Source organism: Staurois parvus, unplaced genomic scaffold (genome assembly GCF_062004578.1).
Source record: "Staurois parvus isolate SC_StPar_1 unplaced genomic scaffold, SC_StPar_1.0 ptg000377l, whole genome shotgun sequence".
Classification (NCBI taxonomy): domain Eukaryota; kingdom Metazoa; phylum Chordata; class Amphibia; order Anura; family Ranidae; genus Staurois; species Staurois parvus.
In genome coordinates, this window is record NW_028318173.1 from 1,248,075 (window position 1) to 1,275,000 (window position 26,926).

Consider the following 26,926-nt stretch of genomic DNA (forward strand, 5'->3'; position numbering starts at 1 on the left):
CCAGGTCCAGAGTCTGTCATGGGTCCCTGTACGGCCTCCCATTGCTGCTGTCTCCATCGCCACACTCTGCCATGTGCCACTTTCAGGTCTCCTCACACTGCTGGTGTGTAGAATTTTTTGACATAGGGTGCTGGCAGATTACGGGCCTCCCATCGCTGCTGCCAGGCCCCTAATCTGCCATGGGCCCCTATATACCGCCTCCTCATGCTGCTGCCAGGTCCAGAGTCTGTCATGGGTCCCTGTACGGCCTCCCATTGCTGCTGTCTCCATCGCCACACTCTGCCATGTGCCACTTTCAGGTCTCCTCACACACTGCTGGTGTGTAGAATTTTTTGACATAGGGTGCTGGCAGATTACGGGCCTCCCATAGCTGCTGCCAGGCCCCTAATCTGCCATAGGCCCCTATATACCGCCTCCTCATGCTGCTGCCAGGTCCAGAGTCTCTCATGGGTCCCTGTACGGCCTCCCATTGCTGCTGTCTCCATCGCCACACTCTGCCATGTGCCACTTTCAGGTCTCCTCACACTGCTGGTGTGTAGAATTTTTTGACATAGGGTGCTGGCAGATTAAGGGCCTCCCATAGCTGCTGCCAGGCCCCTAATCTGCCATAGGCCCCTATATACCGCCTCCTCATGCTGCTGCCAGGTCCAGAGTCTGTCATGGGTCCCTGTACGGCCTCCCATTGCTGCTGTCTCCATCGCCACACTCTGCCATGTGCCACTTTCAGGTCTCCTCACACACTGCTGGTGTGTAGAATTTTTTGACATAGGGTGCTGGCAGATTACGGGCCTCCCATAGCTGCTGCCAGGCCCCTAATCTGCCATGGGCCCCTATACCGACTCCTCATGCTGTGACGTTGCAACAAGGTGGAATTCAACCCTACATATGTTAGACCGCCTTTACGAACAGCAAAAGGCCATCACAGATTTCCTGATGTTAAAAGCGGATAAAGGTATTCCCTGTGTAACTTAGATGTCAGCCATTGGCAGCTCATGCGTGACACCTGCGCTTGCTCAGGCCCTTTGAGGAGGCCACGCTATTCGTGAGTCGGCAGGACTATGGGATGAACGACGTCATTCCTCTGTTGCACGTCCTGGAACAAATGCTGTTAACAATGGCTGGTCAGGGTGCGGTAGACGTGGCGCACAGATCTCAACGCCACATGACCCCTGTGGGGGCAGGACAGGAAGAAGAGGAGGAGGTAGAGGAGGACATTGGTGCTCAGGAATTATTGAGTGAAATGGGTGGTTTTTCCACTCAGCGGACAGGAGTGGAGGAGCAGGAGCATCTGGTAGAGGAGGAGGAGGAGGAGGAGACAGAGGACCCAGACGCACCGTGGCAGTATGCTGTGGAGATGGAGGCAGGGAGTCCCTCGCATTCCTTGGCACAAATGGCCCATAGCATGCTCGCTTGCTTGCGTAGCGACAGCCGAATAATAACCATCAGACAGAGGGATGACTTTTGGCTGTCCACCTTGTTGGACCCTCGCTACCGTTCAAAAATAGTGGCCTTTTTCACACCTGCTGAGAGGGAGGCCAAAATAACGTACTATAAAAACCACCTATGTAGTCAGCTGGTCTCTGCCTGTCTGCGCCAACGTCCATCCTCAGACACTGTGGGCCCTGTGCGCTCGCGTTCCGCTGCCATGGCAGCAGGGGAGGGGTGGGGTGGTAGGAGCAGTGGCAGCTCCACCAGCAGCGGCTGCCTCAGTCTGCAGTCGATGATGAGTAGCTTTCTTCACCAGCGCAGTGAGGAAACTACTAACCAGCCACAGCAGCAGCAGCAGCAGCAGCAGCATCAGGTGGACCTGGAGCAGGACCTCAAACAACAGGCTTAGGCCTACTTGGACAGCACCCTGCCAACCGAGGTAGACAATCCCCTTGACTACTGGGCAACGAAACTTGACCTTTGGCCCCAACTAGCTGAATTTGCCCTTGAAAGGCTGTCATGCCCGGCCAGTAGCGTGGCATCGGAGCGCGTGTTTAGTGCGGCAGGAGGTATTGCAACTCCGCGGAGGACACGACTGTCCACCCAAAGTGTGGAGAGACTGACGTTTGTGAAAATGAATCAGGCGTGGATTAGTCTGGATTTCAAACCACCAGTTCCTGACACAACTGACTAAATCCGCCATGAATCATGCCCCAAACATGTGCCACTTTCAGGTCTCCTCACACTGCTGGTGTGTTCCATTTTTTGTCATAGGGTGCTGGCAGATTACGGGCCTCCCATAGCTGCTGCCAGGCCCCTAATCTGCCATGGGCCCCTATACCGCCTCCTCATGCTGCTGCCAAGTCCAGAGTCTCTCATGGGTCCCTGTACGGCCTCCCATTGCTGCTGTCTCCATCGCCACACTCTGCCATGTGCCACTTTCAGGTCTCACACACTGCTGGTGTGTAGAATTTTTTGACATAGGGTGCTGGCAGATTACGGGCCTCCCATAGCTGCTGCCTGGCCCCTAATCTGCCATAGGCCCCTATATACCGCCTCCTCATGCTGCTGCCAGGTCCAGAGTGTGTCATGGGTCCCTGTACGGCCTCCCATTGCTGCTGTCTCCATCGCCACACTCTGCCATGTGCCACTTTCAGGTCTCCTCACACTGCTGGTGGGTTCCATTTTTTGTCATAGGGTGCTGGCAGATTACGGGCCTCCCATAGCTGCTGCCAGGCCCCTAATCTGCCATGGGCCCCTGTTGTCGCTTGTTGGCATATTCCGCTCGTTCAGATGCTCCTTCTCCTGCTACTCCTCTTCACGGATTCCGTCAGCAGTCTTTCTTGGAATCCGTTTCCAAGAGACAACAGTTTGCGAGCACGCACCAGACGGTGCAGAAACTGAACGTCCTCCTGTCCAAGTTGCTGCTGCCAGGCTCGTAATCTGTCATGCGCCCCTGTACCGCCTCCTCATGCTGCTGCCAGGTCCAGAGTGTGTCATGGGCCCCCGTACCGACTCCAAATGCTGCTGCCAGGCCCGTAATCTGTCATGGGCCCCTGTACCGCCTCCCCATGCTGCTGCCACGTCCAGATTGTGTCATGGGTCCCTGTACGGCCTCCCATTGCTGCTGCCAGGCCTGTAATCTGCCATGGGCCCCCGTACCGACTCCTCATGCTGCTGCCAGGCCCGTAATCTGCCATGGGCCCCTGTACCGCCTCCTCATGCTGCTGCCAGGTCCAGAGTGTGTCATGGGTCCCTGTACGGCCTCCCATTGCTGCTGTCTCTATCGCCACACTCTGCCATGTGCCACTTTCAGGTCTCCTCACACTGCTGGTGGTTTCCATTTTTGTCATAGGGTGCTGTATGGCCTCCCATTGCTGCTGCCTCCACCGCCACACTGTGGCTCCACACTCTGGTTTTGGCCCCGTGACTGCCCAAATGAGTGAAGTGTGCGGTGATTCTAAGATCGACGGCACTCATCTGCATGTCATACTGCCTGACAGTATTATTTCTCTTCCCCAGCAGACTCCAAGGGCATTTAAATTAAAGGTACAGTGTTCAGCACTAATATTAAGTCTCTCTGAAGCCTAGAAACACCCTTTTTTAAGTTAAATTCACAGCGAATATATTCGACTCGAATCGAAATTTTTCTACGAATTCGCCGAATCAGTCGAATCGAATTTTTGAATACTTCGCTCATCTCTAGTAAGGAACATTCTTCCCATTCTTCCCATTCTGGGTTAGACCGTTCACATAGTTACATAGTGAATAAGGTTGAATAAAGACAAAGATCCATCAAGTTCAACTTCCGTGTGTGGGGGGTTTTATGTGCTTAAAAGACAACCTTACAAGCTTTGACCAATTTGCTGTAAGAGGGAAAAACATTTTTTTTCCATTTTTTTTCTGTCTCTCCCTTCCTCTCCCTCTTACTCCCTCCAATCCCATGTACACTCTCTGGCCACATTGTTAGGAACACCTTACCTAGTGCCAAGAAAATATCCACAACAGCATTACACCACCACCAGCCTGAACCGTTGATACAAGGTAGGATGGATCCAACACACCATGACACCACCACCAGCCTGAACCGTTGATACAAGGCAGGATGGATCCATACTTTCATGTTGTTTACGCCAAATTCTGACCCTACCATCTGAATGTCATAGCAACCAGTCTGCCCATTTTCCTCTGACCTTTGACATCAACAAGGCATTTTCCTCCCCACACAACTAACGCTCGCTGGATAGTTTTTCTTTTTTGGGCCATTTTCTGCAAACCCTAGAGATGGTTGTGCGGGAAAATTTCAGTAGATCAGCAGTTTTTGAAATACGCAGACCAGCCCATCAGGCACCAACAGTCATGCCATGTTCAAAGTCACCTAAATGCCCTTTCTTCCCCATTCTGATGCTCGGTTTTAATTTTAGCAATTTTGCCAAATACAGCTATTAACCTCTCTTTGGAGATGATCTAAATAAGATTTATTGGCTGATTAGCAATTTGTGTTACCAGCAATTGAACAGGTGGACCTAATAAAGTGGCTGGTGAGTGCTTAAAAATATGTCATGAAAACCGGGGTTGCCTATTTTGCCAAATACAGCTATTAACCTCTCTTTGGAGATGATCTAAATAAGATTTATTTTTGATGGGAAGGACTATAAAAAGGTAAAAAGGTTTGGGTAAGATGTTCTTAACTTCTACCCAGAAAGGATATTGGGAAAGTATGCTATTCCTTGAGTAGATTACAGATCCCAAGGTACGGGATTTTATCTTGATACCAATGGAATGGATAGGATCAAACAGAGGGCCTCACACCAGGCAGGTGGGATGTCAATCGGTAGGGCTGTAGACTTGGAGGGGTTAAGCGAGAGGCAGGGAGGCAAATTTAGTAAGTAACTGAAAAAGATTTGGTACCGATATCTGTGGGTTAGTTAAAAAAAAGTATAACGTCATCTGTATACATGCAGAGTTTAAATTGAGAGGCCATAAGTGGGTAAACAGATACACTACAGTATATATGGGTATAGTTTAATGACAATGGCCAAGGGCTCTAAAGTCAAAGCAAACAATAACGATGAAAGAGGGCAATCCTGTCAGGTGGACAGGTGTCTTCTTTAGGGACCTTGGGGTAAGCAAGATATTATCACCTTTGATATACACTATATTGCCAAAAGGGGCCACTATATTGCCAAAAGTATTGGTCGGCCGGCCTTTACACGCACAGGAATAATGGCCTCCCAGTCTTAGTCCGTAGGGTTCAATATTGAGTTGGCGCCGCCCTTTGTAGCTATAACAGCTTCAACTCTTCTGGGAAGGCCGTCCACAAGGTTTAGGAGGGTGTCTATGGGAAGGTTGGACCATTCTTCCAGTAGCACATTTGTCAGGTCAGGCACTGATGTCGGAGGAGGAGGCCTGGCTTGCAGTCTCCGCTCTAATTCATCCCAAAGGTGTTCTATGAGGTTGAGGTCAGGACTCTGTGCAGAACAGTCAAGTTCCTCCACCCCAAACTGGCTCCTCCATGTCTTTATGGATTTTGCTTTGTGCACTGGTGCGCAGTCATGTTGAAACAGGAAGGGGCCATCCCCAAACTCTTCCCACAAAGTTGGGAGCATAAAATTGTCCAAAATGTCTTGGTATGCTGACACCTTAAGAGTTCACTTTACTGGAACTAGGGGGCCAAGCCCAACCCCTGAAAAACAACCCCACACCATAAACCCCCCTTCACCAAACTTTACACTTGGCACAATGTAGTCAGGCAAGTACCATTCTCCTGGCAATCGCCAAACCCAGACACATCCATCAGATTGCCAGACAGGGAAGAGTGGTTGGTCACTCCAGAGAACATGTCTTCTCTGCCCTAAGTCCAGCTTTGCACCACGGCACCTGACACTTTGCATTGCGCTTGGTGATGTAAGGCTTGGATGCAGCTGCTTGGCCATGGAAACCCATTCCATGAAGCTCTCTACACACTGTTGTTGGGCTCATCTGAAGGCCACACCAAGTTTGGAGGTCTTTAGCTATTGACTCTGCAGACAGTTGGTGACTTCTGCGCACTGTGCGCTTCAGCATGCGCTGACCCCGCTCTGTCATGTGACGTGGCCTACCACTTGGTGGCTGAGTGGCTGTTGTTCCCAGTTGCTTCCACTTTGTTATAATCCCACTAACAGCTGAGCGTGGAATATTTAGTAGCCAGGAAATGTCATGGATGGACTTATTGCACAGGTGACCACCTATCACGGGACCACGCTTGGATTCACTGAGCTCCTGAGAGCGACCCATTCTTTCACCAATGTTTGTAGAAGCAGTCTGCATGCCTAGGGGCTTCATTGTATACACCTGTGTCCATGGAGGGGATTGGAACACCTGAATCACATGATTTACTTAAATGAAAATACTTTTGGCAATATAGTGTATTTATACAATATGACTAGGGATGAGCTTAAAGTGGAACTTTACTCATAACAACTTGATAAAAAATAATGTTCTTTAGCAAAGAACATACATTCCACATTCATAATTCTGCCACCAAAATTTGTGAGTGCTGTAAATTGCCTCCAGTATTGTTCTTGGTGATTCTTGTCTGGCTATTTTGCTGAAGCCCAGAGCCCCTGAAAAGCAGTAAATCTTTAGGCTGTGAGCGGATTGGCTTCTACAAATTCGGCACAGTGTCTAAAAATAAAGAGCAACTGAGCATGTGCAGAGCAGGGTGAGACAGTGTATTACTGGATTTTAAACAGTATAGACACTTATTTTTAAAGTTTTACATAGCTATACCTGCAAAATTGGCCAGCCTGAAGTGATCAAGCAGGACTTTATTTTCTGGTTAGAGTTCCACTTTGAAGTTCGGTCCAAACGCAAGCTGGTATTCGGATGAATGCAAGAATATTTACCCATTCGGAGCTGAATTTCGATCATAACATTCCTGTCAATAGTTGTTAAGGATGCTGGCGGGTTCAGGTACCTCCTCGTCCTTAACAACCGGTGACATCACCGGCTCCATTTACTTACATGGCCAGGAATCTCCGGCATGTGGCCTGCCATGCTTCTCGGGGGGGTCTTGGGCCAGCATGACTGTGTGCTTGGATTAGGGGTCTGGTACAGATTTAGGGGAAAGGGCCCAACACCATTTTTTTTTTTTGCATTGGATTCCCCCATAAAATCTGAATCAGATCTAAAGGGTCTTCTTGAATTTTGAGGGGGACCCTGTGCAATAAAAGGACATGGGGAAACCCCAAAATCATTACCAGACTGTCTGTTGAGTTCTCTATCGCGATCAGAGTGGTAGCTGCCTAGGTCCAGAACAAGCTCCACCCCCACCCTTACCCCCACCAAATATCCTACTAGATCTGCTTCTTTGAAAGAAACTTCACCTTACAATATACCCATCGAAACCAATTTTCACTTTTATTGGTCCAGAGATATGACACACAAGGCAACTGGTGAACATTGGGATTTCATATTCTTGGGGTAATTCACTTTTGGGAGTTCATGTCTTGTTTTTACTGCCCAGTTATTATTCCCTTATTTCAAAGCTATTTATTTTAATTTCGGTAAAGTCATCCTATATATGAAATTATAGATCTGACTCAGCAAAAGAATTATTTTTTAATACCAGTGAAATTAATTCTAAAGTACTGGTCTACTCTTAGACGGCCAAATTTCGATAAAAACAGTATAAGGTGTGGCAGAAGCAGCGACTTTTCTTTTTATCCTTCTGGGCACCTTATTTTCCTGGGTGGGACTACTGCATAGGTGCCCAGGGGTACTCTAGAATGCTTAGGATACTACAATGTAAAGGTACACATCTCTAGGTGCTTCCAGGTTGGTTTAGTATTCTTCTAGACAGCCCTAGGGCCATGGATTATGCAAATTTTTAATTTGCCTAGAAAGACAGTGCTTGGCCTCATTCATTTCCACCTCATGTGCCTCCCATGTGCCAGTGGTTTTCTAACTGTGCTTGATGCAGCCCTTTGCCTGCTTTTATCTGGCCCGTGGAGCACTATTTCTTCTACTGATACCAACAATGGGGCACTATTCCTCCCACTGACACCAATTGTAGGGCACTATTCCTTCCACTGGTACCCACGATGGGGCACTATTCCTCCCACTGATACCAATGATGGGGCACTATTCCTCCCACTGATACCAATGATGGGGCACTATTCCTCCCACTGATACCAATGATGGGGCACTATTCCTCCCACTGATACCAATGATGGGGCACTATTGCTCCCACTGATACCAATGATGGGGCACTATTCCTCCCACTGATACCAATGATGGGGCACTATTCCTCCTACTGGCACCAATGATGGAGCACTATTCCTCCCACTGATACCAATGATGGTGCACTATTTCTCCTACTGGCACCAATGATGGGGCACTATTCCTCCTACTGGCACCAATGATGGGGCACTATTCCTCCCACTGATACTAATGATGGGGCACTATTCCTCCCACTGATACCAATGATGGGGCACTATTCCTCCTACTGGCACCAATGATGGGGCACTATTCCTCCCACTGATACCAATGATGGGGCACTATTCCCCCCACTGATACCAATGATGGGGCACTATTCCTCCCACTGATACCAATGATGGGGCACTATTCCTCCTACTGGCACCAATGATGGAGCACTATTCCTCCCACTGATACCAATGATGGGGCACTATTCCTCCCACTGATACCAATGATGGTGCACTATTCCTCCTACTGGCACCAATGATGGGGCACTATTCCTCCTACTGGCACCAATGATGGGGCACTATTCCTCCTACTGGCACCAATGATGGGGCACTATTCCTCCCACTGATACCAATGATGGGGCACTATTCCTCCCACTGATACCAATGATGGGGCACTATTCCTCCCACTGGCACCAATGATGGGGCACTATTCCTCCCACTGATACCAATGATGGGGCACTATTCCTCCCACTGATACCAATGATGGGGCACTATTCCCCCCACTGACACCATTGATGGGGCACTATTCCTCCCACTGATACCAATGATGGGGCACTGTTCCTCCTACTGGCACCAATGATGGAGCACTATTCCTCCCACTGATACCAATGATGGGGCACTATTCCTCCCACTGATACCAGTGATGGGGCACTATCCACTGACACCAACGATGGGACACTATTCCTCTTAATCACATCAATGATGGGGCACTATTCCTCCAAATGACAACAATGATGAGGCACTATTCCTCCCACTGACACCAATGATGGGGCAATCAGAGAGGACCCCTGCCCTAGGCCCATCACTGGGATGGATGGTCTCACTTATATGATAAATGAAGTTCAGGAGGGGGTGCGGCTAAGCAATGACTTCCTAGATAACTCCAAGGTTTGAGATTTATAGAAGCCTATGTTTCTGAGGTTCAAAAGTGGTCCAAATGAAAGCGGAATCCATGTGGGGACTCCTGGAGGTTTGTACTTCCATAGTGCAGGATTGTGACTTCATTTTCAACACAGGTACATCTTATATAGTAACTCGTGTTGAAAAACTAGTTTTACCTTCATTGTTTCTTTCCACAGGGAGAATAACTTCATTAAAGATTTCCCACAGCTGGCCGATGGACTCCTTGTCATCCCTCTCCCTGTTGAAGAGCAGTGCAGAGGTGTCCTCTCCGAGCCAAGACCTGACATATTGCTGCTCACAGGTAAATATTAAGGTGTTGATTCTGGCACAAAATGTTAATTAAACATTAAATAAAGGCTTTTGTTTAATCTATTGATGAACAAAACAATACCAGTGGTGTCACTAGGGTTGGTGTCACTTGTTGCAGTAAAACATGGTGTTGCCCGCTCCCCTTGGTGCTGGGCCTTCTGAGGAACCTCAGATCAGGACCCCCTTTAAAGAACCAGTAGATGATTTCATCTTCTGGTGGGGAACCCCTGATCTGGACCCCCTCCCTCTAAAGAACCAGTATATAATTTTCCTCTCTAGGAAACCCCCATCTGGGCTCTGGATCCCCCTCCTAAGGAACTGGTTAATGATTCCCCCTCTAAGGAGCCAGTTTATGATTCCTTCCTTTGATGAACCTGATTTGCATGCTGGAACCCCACTCTGACGATCCCCTGATGTAAGCACTGGACCCCATTGCTGTGGAACTCCCAATCTAGACTATGGACTCCCCATCTCAGGAACCCCAATCTAGACTCTGGATCCCCCTCCTCTAATGAATCATTCCACCCATAAATGAAACACAGCATTAGGGTGGATTGTACCCCTTTATTTCAGAACCCTAAGACTTACTTTTCTCTGAGTCTCTGGAAGTTCATCCGCGAAGCTCTCCCTCTCCAATTCCACATTAGCTTTCTCATTTTTGAGGAGTTCTACCTGCCTTCGAAGGTCCCTCATCTCCTCTTCATACAGATCTCCCACCTTGGATGTGCCCTTGCCCTTCAGCTGCCCTAGTTCAGCCAACAAGATATTGTTCTGCTGCACCATGAAGTGGGCCTTGTCTATGAAGTTGGAGAACCTGCCATTGAGCTCCTGCATCTTAGCCTTCTTGTTGCTCCTATTGGCTTCGCACTCGAGGTTGATGACCAGGGTGAAGTCCATGAAGTCCTGGAGCTGGGCTGGGGGGAGATTGCTCCTCAGCTTGACCAAGAAGGCCTTGTAGACCACCAGGAGGAGGAGTTGAAAACCAGACCACTGCTGCCACTACTGCCGGGCACTGCCTAGGGAGTACCTGCTGCTAAATGTGACATAGCGGCTGCTGGAGGAGATGGAACTGGGGATCCCCTCGAGGTTCCTCTTGTAGAATGAAAACTTGGTGGCATCCAGGATGGCTTATATACCTGGGAAGATAACGGGACTGAGCGATGCTCCTGGAGGGGAATCCAGGTGTTGACAGCAGAGGACCAGCACTAATTCACAGCCGGGTATGGCAGTGGAGGCTGAGCCGCTGGTTGTCACCCCTCTCCCGCACCCCCATAGTGACACCACTTCTCAATACAATGTTACTTTGTATCTCTCTATCTCCCGTGTGATAATTTTTTATAAACAATGTTACATTGTATCTTTCTATCTCCAGTCTGAACTATGTTTTTTAAACAATGTTACATTGTATCTCTCTCAAATCTGAACAATTTTTATAAACAATGTTACTTTGCATCTTTCTATCTTCAGTCTGAACAATGTTTATAAACAATGTTACTTTGTATCTCTCTATCTCACACCTGAACAATGTTTTTTAAACAAGGTTACTGTGTATCTCTCTATCTCCAGTCTGAGCAATGTTTATAAACAATGTTACGTTGCATCTCTTTTTCTCACATCTGAACAATGCTTATAAACAATGTTACTTTGTATCTTTCTATCTCCAGTCTGAACTATGTTTATAAACAATGTTATGTTGTGTCTCTCTATTTCCAGTCTGAACAATGTGTATAAACAATGTAACTTTGCACCTCTCCACCTCACATCTGAACAATGTTTATAAACAATGTTACTTAGTACCATTCGATCTCTTGTCTGAACAATGTTTATAAACAATATTACTTTGTATCTTTCTATCTCCAGTCTGAATAATGTTTATAAACAATGGTATGTTGTATCTCTCTATCTCCAGTCTGAACAATGTTTATAAACACTGTATCTGTTTTTGAACGCAGCAGCTTCTACACCTGCTGTACACAGCAGCTCCCTACTGTCATTGGGATGAGTGCAGAGGGGGGAATTGGCTGAGTTCAAGGGGGGAGAAAGAGAGGGGCTGAAGAACTGGCCATACTGCAGTCCTGTTTACTTTATTTAATTTTTTTGGATGTGTGTATCAGGGGCGGACTGACAACTCATGAGGCCCCCGGGCAATAGGGGATGATGGGGCCCCTATGTCCTTGCCCAAACTCAAAAAAGCCTATGAAAAAGGTACCAGGGGCATCTCATGGGGCCCCCCACTGACCCAGGGCTCTCGGGCAGTGCCCGAGTTTCCAAATGGTCAGTCCGCCCCTGGTGTGTACTAAACAACTGTTTTAAAAAAGTATTTTTTTACTTGTTGGCCGGTGCATATGGAAAGTAGGTGCCTGCACCATACCTGACCGACCTAGGATGGACAGGGTTCACATACGGTGGTTGCCATAGTTTTGATCACATGCAAGCTCTTCTACAACCAGTGATGCAAGATAAAGACAAAACTATAAAGAATATCATTTCATGCTGTCCATTGTTTGGGTTAAGGATTTCATTAATGTTTTATGCAGGATAATTGAGTTATATTACTGACATTACATTTAATACTTAATTGTGGGAAAAAAAATTTGATTAAATACCAATTATAAAACACAATAGCACTGCAATGCACCACAGATTGCAGGCTTTTCAGGTCTCTGGCGACGTGGGGCCCTGCAAGAGTGTAGAAACTAGGACGATTCTATAAAACTCCTCTCCTGGAGATGTCCCACGGGACTGAGATTAAGATGAAGGGTTCAAGTATTCTCCAGCATTTCAAAGTAACAACAATATCCCTGATGCGTGAATGTAAACTGGCAGCTCACATTAGGGGTCGACCAGCTTCATCTACTACAATAAAGGCATGTTACGGGTTTGAGAGCATGGTGAATTGGGGTGCCATTCAGAGGTGGTTTGCCATGTGATAGGGTGAATGAGCCCTACCTTACAGCTCAATTCCAGCCAAGGAAATAAAGGTGTGATGGTCCATGGAAGTCTGAGGGGTTCAGCCGCAATGACAGATTAGAAACCTGGTGTGAAGGTCCATGGAGGTTCAAGGAGGTTCAGCCACAGCAGCTCATTGACGCTATCACTATATTCGCCCTACCATAAAGCTCAATTCCAGCCAAGAAAATAAAGGTGTGAAGGTCCATGGAGGTTCAAGGAGGTTCAGCCACAGTAGCTCATTGATGCTATCACTATATTTGCCCTACCGTAAAGCTCAATTCCAGCCAAGGAAATAAAGGTGTGAAGGTCCATGGAAGTCTGAGGGGTTCATCTGCAATGACAGATTAAAGACCTGTCTTAAAACACTCATCAAGAGTGCAGACTACACATTAGTATGCATTGCATTAGAGGACTTATTTGTTTGGGTTTGACAGCATGGTGCATTGGTGTGCCATTCAGAGGTGCTTTGCCATGTGATAGCGTGAATGAGCCCTACCTTAAATCCCAACTTCAGCCAAGGAAATAAAGGTGTGAAAGTCCATGGAGGTTCAAGGAGGTTCAGCCATAGTAGCTCAGTGGCGCTATCACTATATTCGCCCTACCGTAAAGCTCAATTCCAGCCAAGGAAAATAAGGTGTGAAGGTCCATGGAGGTCCAAGGAGGTTCAACCACAAAAGCAGATCAGAGACCCATGGAAAAGCTTAGGATGTCCACCAGAAAAATAGAAGAATGGAGGAAGAAGAGCCCCTTATAGTGTAGTGTAATGTATACCATATGTCCTAAACTGAACTAAAAAATTTTGGGTGTTTATACTACCCTGGCATTTTGGAGCCTTAGGAAATCAATGGACCCATCTCAAAACACTTGTCAAGAGTTCCAACTATGCAATTGCTTAGTGCTTAGTGCTTTGCCATGTGATAATGTGAATGAGTCCTACCTTAAATCCCAACTCCAGTCAAGGAAATAAAGGGGTGGTGGTACAAGGAGGGCAGAGGACAGATTAGAGACCCACAGGAAACTTGGGGTATCCACCAGAAAAATAGAAGACCAAAGTCAGGGGAGCCCCTTTATAGTATAGTCACTCCAACCCATCCTTAGATACAAGAAAATGGGTGCCTCTGTCATTTGGACAATCAACAGGCCTTTTGACTTCTTCCTACCCACCAGCTCCTGCAAAGAAATATTTTTAGTGTTGGTAGGACTTGGAAAAAGTAAATACACCATGTGGCCAAACGGTTATGGACACCTTAGTTTCACTGTTTCAAAACCATGAACATTTAATATGGAGCTGCCCCCCCCATCCTTTGCTGCTATACCAGCCTATACTAATTTCCACAAGATTTTGCAGTGGGTCTATGAGAACTTATGCCCATTAGCAACCAGAGCACTTGGAAGGTCAGGTACTGATGTTGGACTAGAAGACCTGGCTGATAATTGCAGTTTCAATGCATTCCAAAGGTGTCAGGGCTCTGAGCTTGTTGGATATCGCATTTCAACCATTGCCATTATATTGAATTCCCCCTCCTTTGCGGAGGAGCCTCTACTCTTCTGGGAAGGCTTTTCACAAGTTTTTGGAATTTCTGTTGGAATTTGTGAGGGTAGGTGCTGATGTTGGATGAGAAAACCAAAACCATTGCCATTATATAGAGTTGGCCCCACTTTGCAGATACAACATCCTCCACTCTTCAGGGAAGGCTTTTCACATGTTTTTGGAAGGTGTCATTTGGAGTTTTTGAGGGCAAGTGCTGATGTTGGATGAGATGAGAAGACCTGGCTCACAGCTGCTGTTTCCCATTCCAAAACCATTGCCATTATATAGAGTTGCCCTCCTCCCCTCTCGCTTTGTGGCTATAACAGCCCAGTGTGTCTGTTGGAATTTGTGAGAGCAAGTGCTGATGTTGGATGAGAAGACCTGGCACACAATTGCCGTTTCCCATTCCAAAACAATTGCCATTATATAGAGTTGGCCCCACCTTGTGGCTATAACATCCTCCACTCATCTGGGAAGGCTTTTCGCAAGTTTTTGGAGGGTGTCTGTTGGAGTTTTTGAGGGCAAGTGCTAATGTTGGATGAAATGAGAAGACCTGGCTCACAATTGCCCTTTCCCGTTCCAAAACCATTGCCATTATATAGAGTTGCCCTCCTCCCCTCTCGCTTTGTGGCTATAACAGCCCAGTGTGTCTGTTGGAATTTGTGAGGGCAAGTGCTGATGTTGGATAATAAGACCTGGCACACAATTGCCATTTCCCATTCCAAAACAATTGCCATTATATAGAATTGGCCCCAGTTTGTGAGTAGGGTTTGAAAAAAAGACACATCCAGTTCAATTTTAGAAAAAAATGAAATAGAAAAGCTCTTATACCCATAGAAGATTGAGAGGAAAGCAAAAAACCTCCAAGAAGGTGTGAAGTTCCTCCACAACAAACTCCCCATACCTGTATGGAGCTGGCCATGTTATGGGAGAAAATCCACTGACCACCAACACTTACAGGGTACCTACCACTAATTACCAGCATTTAGGAGACACGTACTATTGACTCCCCAGACATTTAAAGGGACACTTACTACTGCCTATCATCATTAGACTGCACTAAATCCTGGACATTGAAATCTGCAAACTATTTTTTTTAATGACAGTTTATTTTATTTCAGGTACTTGTATAGCGCCGTCAATTTACACAGCAATTTACAAAAAAAAAACCCCATAAATAATAATATAAAAAAATAAAATAAAAATGTAAACAAAAATGTTTAAACTTTATAATTTTTGGTTATAAACTATTTTGGGTTATTTTTTTTTACTAAAAAGATAATGGAATAATTTTTGGCCAAGAGGTATGATGAAATATTATTTATTTGCAAAAATTTTATAAGAAAACCACTTTTTTTCAAAATTTTTGGACTTTTTCATTTACATAGCAAAAAAAAAAAAATCCCAGTGGTGAATAAGTACCACCAAAATAAAGCTTTATCTGTCTCAAAAAAACTGCTAAAAAATTCATATGGGTACAGAGTTGCATGACCGCGCAATTGTCATTCAAAGTGTCATAGCACTGAAAGCTGAAAATTGGCCTGGACAGGAAGGGGGTGAAAGTGTCCGGACTGGAACATGTTAATATATATTTTGAACATCTAAAAAAATGCATTTAAACATAGATTTTTAAATATACTGGCCTACACGAATATATTTTAACATGTATTCAAAAAAATGTAAATTAAAATATATTTTCCAAAGGCATATATTTAAAAATATATTTTTTAAAATATATTTTTGAACATCTAAAAAAAATGCATTTAAACATAGATTTTTAAATATATTGGCCTACGCGAATATATTTTAACATGTATTCAAAAAAATGTAAATTAAATATATTTTCCAAAGGCATATATTTAAAAATATATTTTTTAAAATATATTTTTGAACATCTAAAAAAAATGCATTTAAACATAGATTTTTAAATATATTGGCCTACGCGAATATATTTTAACATGTATTCAAAAAAATGTAAATTAAATATATTTTCCAAAGGCATATATTTAAAAATATATTTTTTAAAATATATTTTTGAACATCTAAAAAAAATGCATTTAAACATAGATTTTTAAATATATTGGCCTACGCGAATATATTTTAACATGTATTCAAAAAAATGTAAATTAAAATATATTTTCCAAAGGCATATATTTAAAAATATATTTTTTAAAATATATTTTTGAACATCTAAAAAAAATGCATTTAAACATAGATTTTTAAATATACTGGCCTACGCGAATATATTTTAACATGTATTAAAAAAAATGTAAATTAAAATATATTTTCCAAAGGCATAGATTTAAAAATATACTTTTTAAAATATATTTTTGAGCATCTAAAAAAAATGCATTTAAACATAGATTTTTAAATATACTGGCCTACACGAATATATTTTAACATGTATTAAAAAAAATGTAAATTAAAATATATTTTCCAAAGGCATAGATTTAAAAATATACTTTTTAAAATATATTTTTGAACATCTAAAAAAAATGCATTTAAACATAGATTTTTAAATATACTGGCCTACACGAATATATTTTAACATGTATTCAAAAAAATGTAAATTAAAATATATTTTCCAAAGGCATAGATTTAAAAATATACTTTTTAAAATATATTTTTGAACATCTAAAAAAAATGCATTTAAACATAGATTTTTAAATATACTGGCCTACACGAATATATTTTAACATGTATTCAAAAAAATGTAAATTAAATATATTTTCCAAAGGCATATATTTAAAAATATATTTTTTAAAATATATTTTTGAACATCTAAAAAAAATGCATTTAAACATAGATTTTTAAATATACTTGTAAATGCATTCCAAATTACACTTTGATATTTATTGCAGCATGTGTTCTGAATATATTTTTAATAATATATTCACAAATATATTGAAATATATTGAATATGGCCAAAATTGTAGTATCTGAAATATATGTCAATATATTTGGGAAGAATATTTTAAGAATGTATTTTTAAAAAATATTTAAAAATATTTTTCTTCATATATATGTGAGATGTCAATACAAATCGGATTACAATCTAATTTTTTTATGTTTTTTTAGTTTGTTTTTTTTTTTCCTTTTTTTAATTCTTTCTATTCCTAGGTGAGGTGCGGTATAACGAAGCCATGGGATATCCTGTAGTCCAGCAGTGGAGGGTGCGCAGCAATTTGTATAAAGTCAAACTCAACTCGATCTCCCTGTCTGCAGGTCAGTCCTTGTTTTTTTTGTTTTTTTCTATGTGTTCGCTTTGAGTCCTCCTGCACACTTGCAGTTTTTACAACTTCTGTTTTTGGCTTTTGACTTTTTTTTTTCTACAGCCAGTAAACCCCCCCCCCCCCCCCATGTTATCCTATGTGTCCATACACACATAGGCTGTAATCAACGATTTTTGTCAGGGACGTTTTTTGGACTGGAAAAAAAAAAACAGAACTGGTGGGTTTCTAGAGGAGTTTTTTTGGCTGTAAAAATTCTCTAATGCTGAAAAAGTGTCAAAACGCGGTAAAACGCTGCAAACTGGCGTTTTTGGATTTTTTTGACCAAAAAAAAATATTTTTTTTGTAAAGAAAATTCTAAAAAATGCAAACGTAGCTAAACGCGGCAAAACGCTAAAAAAAGCTGAAAAACTCAAGTTTTTAATGTGACTTTACACAGCTAACGTCACCAGCAATATCAAAACGTCCCGTGTGCATGAGGACTGAAAGATCTAGAGTCCAACCTGCGGCTTGTTAAAGGGGGCTTCCAAATTCCTATAAGCCCCCTGCTCACTCATCTCCGCCACCCCCCTTTCCTAACCTGACCGGCTGCATGCTTGGATAAGGGTCTGGTATAGATTTTGGGGGGGAACCCCACTCCTTTTTTTTTTAATTTTGGCATGGGGGTTCCCCTCAAAATCCATACTAGACTCGAAGGGCTTGGTATGGATGGGGAGGGGGGACCCCACACCATTTAAAAAAAAAAATTGAATTGCCGCGCAATTTTTTTGACATTCGGCTGTCAGCGGGGAACCCCGTGAATGAATGTCTCACTACTAAAATACCGCCTGACTTCATAATGGAACTTCTGCCGGATTGTAGTCGCTGAGCGGTATCTTACCGAATACTCAGATGCCGCTTAGCAAAATCATCCTCTCGGTTCGGAGTTCACGGTTGAATTTTCGTTAAGGTTCGAATTTTCGACCGCGGACCGAACAAGGGGGTGTTGGGCCCATCACTAATAATAATTAGTATTCTCATATTGCAGTGTACCTGATTTTAATGGATATCCGCTTCCTGAAATCTCTGACCCTGAAAAGTAGCATGTGGACTGTGAGAAGGAGGGGCAGGACTGGGAGCCAATCAGGGGTGCTGCATGCAAATGTGTCAACATGCAGGTGGGAGGAGAGAGCAGAGTGAGCATAACCTGATCAGCCTGCTGCTGCTCCTTCACTGTCCGGTCAACAGGCTGGTTGTAGGTAAAGGACACAGTGGTTGTACATCTCTGAAATGAAAAATGAACACAGCATATCCTTCTATAGTGTGTATTTGCCTTAATCCAAAGCACCAAGTGCGATTTCTGTTAGCACTCTAATTCTCCCAGGAGACAGCCCCCCAGCACACAGCTGGTGATTGACAGCCTCAGCTTTGCATGTTTCTATATGAGACTGTGTAGAAGGAGGTATGTCCATTTCCTCCACTCAGGTTTCAGGTTACGCTCAGCTCCCCACCTCCTGCCTTCTGGAATCAGAAATGTAATATACTGTATGAGACACCAAGCAATCCCAGGAGTCAGCTCCCCCCAGAACACAGCAGGTGATTTACAGCCTCAGCTGTGCATGTTTCCCTATGAGACTGTGTAGCAGTGGGTATGTCCATTTCCTCCACTCAGGTCTCAGGTTACACTCAGCTCCCCACCTCCTGCTTTCTGGAGCTCAGAATGCTGTGTACTGTATGAGACACCAAGCAATCCCAGGAAACAGCTCCCCTCCCCCAGCACACAACAGGTGATTGGCAGCCTCAGCTGTCCACGTTTCCCTATGACACTGTGTAGGAGGTATGTCCATTTCCTCCACTCAGGTCTCAGGTTACACTCAGATACCTACCTCCTACTTTCTAGAGCTCAGAAATGCTATGTACTGTATGAGACACCAAGCAATCCCAGGAGACAGCCCCCCCAGCACACAGCAGGTGATTCTCAGCCTCAGCTGTGCATGTTTCCCTATGAGACTGTGTAGGAGGTATGTCCATTTCCTCCACTCGGGTCTCAGATTACACTTAGCTTCCCACCTCCTGCTTTCTGGAGCTCAGAAATGCTATGTACCGTATGAGACACCAAGCAATCCCAGGAGACAGCCGCCCCCCCCCCCCAGCACACAGCAGGTGATTGGCAGCCTCAGCTGTGCACGTTTCCCTATGAGACTGTGTAGGAGGTATGTCCATTTCCTCCACTCAGGTCTCAGGGTACACTTAGCTCCCCACCTCCTGCTTTCTGGAGCTCAGCAATGCTATGTACTGTATGAGACACCAAGCAATCCCAGGAGGCAGCCCCCCCCCCCCCAGTACACAGCAGGTGATTGGCAGCCTCAGCTGTGCATGTTTCCCTATGAGACTGTGTAGGAGGTATGTCCATTTCCTCCACTCGGGTCTCAGGTTACACTTAGCTCCCCACCTCCTGCTTTCTGAAGCTCAGAAATGCTATGTACCGTATGGGACACCAAGCAATCCCAGGAGGCAGCCCCCCCAGCACACAGAAGGTGATTTGCAGCCTCAGCTGTGCATGTTTTCCTATGAGACTGTGTAGGAGGTATGTCCATTTCCTCCACTCGGGTCTCAGATTACACTTAGCTTCCCACCTCCTGCTTTCTGGAACTCAGAAATGCTATGTACCGTATGAGACACCAAGCAATCCCAGGAGACAGCCGCCCCCCCCCACAGCACACAGCAGGTGATTGGCAGCCTCAGCTGTGCACGTTTCCCTATGAGACTGTGTAGGAGGTATGTCCATTTCCTCCACTCAGGTCTCAGGGTACACTTAGCTCCCCACCTCCTGCTTTCTGGAGCTCAGCAATGCTATGTACTGTATGAGACACCAAGCAATCCCAGGAGGCAGCCCCCCCCCCCCAGTACACAGCAGGTGATTGGCAGCCTCAGCTGTGCATGTTTCCCTATGAGACTGTGTAGGAGGTATGTCCATTTCCTCCACTCGGGTCTCAGGTTACACTTAGCTCCCCACCTCCTGCTTTCTGAAGCTCAGAAATGCTATGTACCGTATGAGACACCAAGCAATCCCAGGAGGCAGCCCCCCCAGCACACAGAAGGTGATTTGCAGCCTCAGCTGTGCATGTTTTCCTATGAGACTGTGTAGGAGGTATGTCCATTTCCACCACTCAGGTCTCAGGTTACACTTAGCTCCCCACCTCCTGCTTTCTGGAGCTCAGAAATGCTATGTACTGTATGAGACACCAAGCAATCCCAGGAGACAGCTCACCCCAGCACACAACAGGTGATTGACAGCCTCAGCCTCTCATGTTTCCCTATGAGACTGCTTAGAGGGGGTATGTCCATTTCCTCCACTCAGGTCTCAGGTTACACTCTGCTCCCCACCTCCTGCCTTCCGGAGCTCAGAAATGCTATGTACACTCACCAGCCACTTTATTAGGTCCACCTTGCTAGTGTCAATAGAATCTCCCCCACACCATTCCACCACCACCAGCCTGAACCGTTGATGCAAGGCAGGATGGATCCCCCACACCATTCCACCACCACCAGCCTGAACCGTTGATGCAAGGCAGGATGGATCCCCCACACCATTCCACCACCACCAGCCTGAACCGTTGATGCAAGGCAGGATGGATCCCCCACACCATGACACCACCACCAGCCTGAACCGTTGATACAAGGCAGGATGGATCCATGCTTTCATGTTGTTTACACCAAATTCTGACCCTACCATGTCATGAATGTCGCAGCTGATATCGAGACTCATCTGACCAGGCAACGTTTTTCCAATCTTCTGTTGTCCAATTTTGTTGATCCTGTGTGAATTGTAGCCTCCGTTTCTTGTTCTTAGCTGGCAGGAGTGGCACCCGGAGTGGTCTTCTGCTGCTGTAGCCAATCTGCTTCAAGGTTGGACGTGTTGTGCATTCAGAGATGGTATTCTTCATACCTCGGTTGTAACGAGTGTTTGAGTTACTGTTGCCTTTCTAACATCTGGATCCGGTCTGCCCATTCTCCTCTGACATCAACAAGGCATTTTCCTGCACACAACTGCCACTCAATGGATATTTTCTCTTTTTTGGACCATCCCCTGTAAACCCTAGACGTGGTTGTGCGTGTTTATTTCTTTTGTGTGTATTGGTGTATAAAGTGAAGAAACAAAAAGCTAAATCTGACACATTCTACGCAAAACCCCAAAAATGGATTGGACAAAATTATTGGCACCCTCAATGTAATATTTGGTAGCACCACCCCTTGGAAAAAAAAAAACTGAAATCAATGGCTTCCTGTAACCATCAATGAGTTCCTCTACTGGAATTTTGGAGCACTCTTCTTTCACCAACTGCTCCAGGTCTCTCAGATTGGAAGGGTTCTTTCCCCAACTGCTGTTCTGAGATCTCTCCACAGGAGTTCTATGGGATTGAGATCTGGACTCATTGCTGGCCAGTTCAGTCCTCTCCAGCGCTTTGTCTGAAACCATTTCTGGGGGCTTTTTGACGTGTGCTTTGGGTCATTGTCCTGCTGTAAGACCCATGACCTCTGACATTGGAGACCCAACTTTCTGACACCGGGCCCTACATTGCACCCCAGAATTCTTTGGTAGTCTTCAGATTTCATAATGCCATGCACACGGTCAAGACATCCAGTGCCAGAAGCAGCAAAGCAACCCCAAAACATCAGTTACCCCCCACCATGTTTGATTGTAGGGACTGTATTCTTTTTCTTTAAAGGCCTCATTGCTTTTTCTGAAAACAGTAGAATTATGGAATTATTTACCAAAAAGCTGTAATTTTGTTTTGTCTGTCCACAGCACATTCTCACAAAAAGATTTTGGCTTCCTCAGGTAAGTTTTGGCAAAGTCCAATCTGGCTTTTTTATGTTTCTGTGTCAGCAGTGGGGTCCTCCTGGGTCTCCTACCATAGCGCTTCTTTTTATTCCGATGGCGAAGTATAGTGCAAGCGGACACATTTGTACCCTGTGTCTGAAGGTCAGCTTGAATTTGTCTAGAAGCTGATCGAGGTTCTTTATCCTCCATTCAAACAGTTCATAGCAATTCTTGGTCAAGTTTTTTTCTTTTGTCCACGTCCAGGGAGATTAGCTACAGTGCCATGTGCTGTAAACGCCTTGACAATTTTGCACACAGTGGACACAAGAACATTAAGATCTGTTAATTGATAAAGGTGAGTTTAATTACAAATTACAGGAGCATCACAAACCTGGAATGCAATTATTTCTTACAATTTTGAGAAGGCACCAGCAATTTTATCCAGTCCATTTTGGGGGTTTTATGTGGAATGTGTCAGATTTGGCTTTTTGTTTCTCCACTTTTTTTTGTGTCATACCAATACAAACAAAAGAAATACACATGAGCATCCCGAAACATTTGTAATTGCAAAACTTTTCTGGGTGAAGTGGTGCATTATCTGAGAGAAATGCAGAGGCACCAATATTTTTGGCCATGACTGTAGGCAAGGGTGACATCCTCCTCCCTCCAGCTAGATCTCAGAGAACGTTGAGTAGTCCAAATCTCACAAGAAGTTTATTTTGCCTTGTGCTGAAACATCTTCTCGTGAGATTTGGGCTATTCAGAATCCCCAAGGATCTTCCTGGTGGGAGAATTAAGTCAACCCCTGCACTACAAAAATCTGGGAAAGTAGAATATATTATCTAAGTATTTTTTCCTCCACAGGTTCCTTTACGCATTTTTTAGGGAAGGGGGATAGGGGAAAAATGAGAAATTAGACTTTACATAAAGTGAAATGTCTAATTCAATATGGAGTTGTCCCTTCTTTGCCTTATACCGTCCTTCACTCTTCCTGGGGGCTTCCTACAAGATTTTGGCAGGTGTCTGTGGAAATTTGGATTCCTTTTTGAGGTCAGGTACTGATGTTGTATAATAAGAAGAACATCCTAACTCATCCCAAAGGTGTTCAGTAGGGTTGAGGTCAGAGCTTTGTGCAGACCACTCTAGTTCTTGCACATCAAACTCCTCAAACCATGTATTTATAGAGCTGGACATCTCACTCGTAAACCATGGCCATTAATATGGAGTTCCCGTCTCTCCCCATGCCCATTAATATAGAGTTGTCCCCCTTTGTCCTATAACATTCTCAACTCTCCTGAGAAGGCTTCCTACAAAATTTTGCAATGTGTCTCTGGTAATGTTGGTCCTTTTGTGAGGTCAGGTACAGATACTGGATGAGAAGACCTGGTTCACAATCAACATTCCAACTGATCCCAACGGTGTTCAGTAGGGTTGAGGTCAGAGCTCTGTGCAGGCCACTCGAGTTCTTGAACACCAAACTCCTTAAACCATGTTTTTATAGAGCTGGATATCTCACTTGTAAACCATGGCCATTAATATGGAATTCCCCCCTCCCCTCATGGCCATTAATATTGAATGTCTGTGTCTATGGTAATGGGGGGTCCTTTTGTGAGGTCAACATTCCAACTCATCCCAAAGGTGTTCAGTAGGGTTGAGGTCAGAGCTTTGTGCAGGTCACTCAAATTCTTGCACAGCAAACTCCTAAAGCCATGTATTTATAGAGCTTGACATCTCATTCCTAAACCATGGCCATTAATAGGGAGACCCCCCCTTCCCCCATAGCCATTATTATAGAGTTGCCCCCTTTAGTCCTACAACAGCCTCGACTCTCCTGGGAAGGCTTCCTACAAGGTTTTGCAATGTGTCTGCGGTAATGTGGGTCCTTTTGTGAGGTCAGGTACTGAAGTTGGATGAGAAGACCTCGTTCACAATCATCACTCCAACTCATCAACTCATTTTTTTTTTTTAATGGTTGAACTGGATGGACTTTTGTCTTTCTTCAGCCAAACTATGTAACCCTGTAACTATCCCAAAGGTGTTCAGTAGGGCTGAGGTCAGGGCTCTCTGCAGGACACTCCATGTCTTGAACTCCAAACTCCTCAAACCATGTCTTTATAGAACTGTTCAACTTATTCCAAATCCATGGCTATTAATATGGAGTTCCCCATTCCCTCATGGCCATTAATATAGAGCTGCAACTCCCCCATTTGTGCCTATAACATCCTCAATTCTCCTGGGAAGGTTTCCTACACAATTTTGGATTGTCTGTGGCAATATAGGTCATTTTGTGAGGTCAGGTACTGATGTTGGATGAGAAGTCCTGGCTCACAATTGACATTCTAACTGATCCCAAAGGTGTTCAGTAGGGTTGAGGACAGAACTCTCGAGTCTCTCCACACCATCAGGTCAAACACTGCCTTAATGGAGCTGGGTTTCTGTGTCAAGGGCACATGCTGGTCCAAAAAAGGACCTTCCCCTAAACCATTGTAACAAAATTGCAAATACTGTACACAAATACTAGAAGGGTGGAGGTTGTTTGGGGGTAAGGAGGATGGTGACTCCATCAAATTCAAATGCTTTTGGCAAGGAATCTCCAACCAGCTTATTTACTGTAGGTGTGATGGTCAGGTGCTTGCAAACTTTTCACCACTAGTGTCCTGTACCTGTCTGAATTTTGTCCTCATTGTCTATTTTGATATTTCTTTTTTATGATCGATAACAATCACATGCATGGCTAATAGAATAGTAGAGCTCTTTGTAGGGAAGTAACTGCCTGCACATTTCTCTTACAGGATTTGCCAACGTTCTCAAGGTCATAAGTTCTCACAGCAGTCGAGAAGAGTTGCAGAGCATACTCCAAACATATGGCACGCATTATATTTCAGAGGCTCTCTATGGCTCAGAGCTCACGTGTACCATCCGATTCCCGAGCAAGAAAGTCCAACAACAACTTTGGCTTCAGTACCAAAAGGGTAAGAAAACTCTTCAAAGTCTTATAGGAATTAAAGCTGAACTCTGGGCATTAACAACTGAACTAAATATAATTCATAAGAAGTATTCAAATTCTGTGCACTAAATGTCTTTTCAAACCCAGATATTACCTTCAGTACCTGGACAGGGTCATCCAGCTCCCAGAGCAAGGATCTAGAACTGCACCCCCCACACTATTGAAACATGTCATAGAATGGGTGTACCACCCTGCATCCATTCTTTGCCCCCTTGCTTCACTGTGCCCGGGGCAGCGCCCCCCTGCAAATACAGTTTCTGTAGAATGCCCAGTCCTCTAGACTGGCATACACCCACTCCTCTAAACTGGCATCCACCCACTCCTCTAGACTGACTCCCACCCACTTCTCTAAACTGGCTTCCACCCACTCCTCTAGACTGGCATCCACCCACTCCTATAGACTGACTTCCACCCATTCCTCTAGACTGGCTTCCACCCATTCCTCTAGACTAGCATCCACCCATTCCTCTAGACTGGCATCCACCCACTCCTTTAGACTGGGTTTCACCCACTCCTCTAGACTGACTCCCACCCACTACTCTAGACTGGCTTCCACCCACTCCTCTAGACTGGCATCCACCCACTCCTCTAAACTGGCATTCACCCACTCCTCTAGACTGACTCCCACCCACTTCTCTAAACTGGCTTCCACCCACTCCTCTAGACTGGCTTCCACCCATTCCTCTAGACTGGCATCCACCCACTCCTATAGACTGACTTCCACCCACTCCTATAGACTGACTTCCACCCACTCCTCTAAACTGGCATCCACCCACTCCTCTAGACTGACTCCCACCCATTTCTCTAGACTGGCTTCCACCCACTCCTCTAGACTGGCGTCCACCCACTCCTCTAGACTGGCATCCACCCACTCCTCTAGACTGGCATCCACCCACTCCCTAGACTGACTCCCACCTACTCCTCTATACTGGCTTCCACCCACTCCTCTAGACTGGCGTCCACCCACTCCTCTAGACTGGCATCCACCAACTCCTCTAGACTGACTCCCGCCCACTACTCTAGACTGGCTTCCACCCACTCCTCTAGACTGACTCCCACCCACTACTCTAGACTGGCTTCCACCCACTCCTCTAGACTGGCTTCCACCCACTCCTCTAGACTGGCATCCATCCCCTCCTCTAGACTGGCATCCATCCCCTCCTCTAGACGGACTTCCACCCTCTCCTCTAGACTGGCATCCACCCACTCCTCTAAACTGGCATCCATCCCCTCCTCTAGACTGGCATCCACCCCCCTCCTCTAGAGTGACTCCCACCCATTCCTCTAGACTGGCTTCCACCCATTCCTCTAGACTGGCATCCATCCCCTCCTCTAGACTGACTTCCACCCTCTCCTCTAGACTGGCATCTACCCACTCCTCTAAACTGGCATCCACCCACTCATCTAAACTGGCATCCATCCCCTCCTCTAGACTGGCATCCACCCCCTCCTCTAGAGTGACTCCCACCCATTCCTCTAGACTGGCATCCACCCACTCCTTTAGACTGGCTTCCACCCACTCCTTTAGACTGGCTTCCACCCACTCCTTTAGACTGGCTTCCACCCACTCCTCTAGACTGGCTTCCACCCCCTCCTCTTGACTGGCTTCCACCCCCTCCTCTTGACTGGCTTCCACCCACTCCTCTAGACTGGCTTCCACCCACTCCTCTAGACTGGCATCCACCCACTCCTCTAGACTGACTCCCACCCACTCCTCTAGACTGACTCCCACCCATTCCTCTAGACTGGCATCCACCCATTCCTCTATACTGACTTCCACCCCCTCCTCTAGACTGG

The 26,926-nt window shown here is 45.3% G+C and overlaps 1 protein-coding gene across 3 annotated transcripts in view; it reads left to right on the top strand.

The window, feature by feature from the left end:
* The window catches only part of ASTN2 (astrotactin 2), a 521,452-nt gene that overhangs the window by 370,444 nt on the left and 124,082 nt on the right, over positions 1–26,926 (top strand). For 2 of the 3 annotated variants that reach the window (XM_089685523.1, XM_089685525.1), the window contains 4 exons: positions 9,473–9,597; positions 17,209–17,313; positions 22,108–22,140; positions 24,915–25,094. In XM_089685523.1, the coding sequence (XP_089541649.1) occupies positions 9,473–9,597; positions 17,209–17,313; positions 22,108–22,140; positions 24,915–25,094 (443 nt within the window). The remainder of the gene's footprint in view (positions 1–9,472; positions 9,598–17,208; positions 17,314–22,107; positions 22,141–24,914; positions 25,095–26,926) is intronic. The other variant, XM_089685524.1, reaches the window with a different exon arrangement.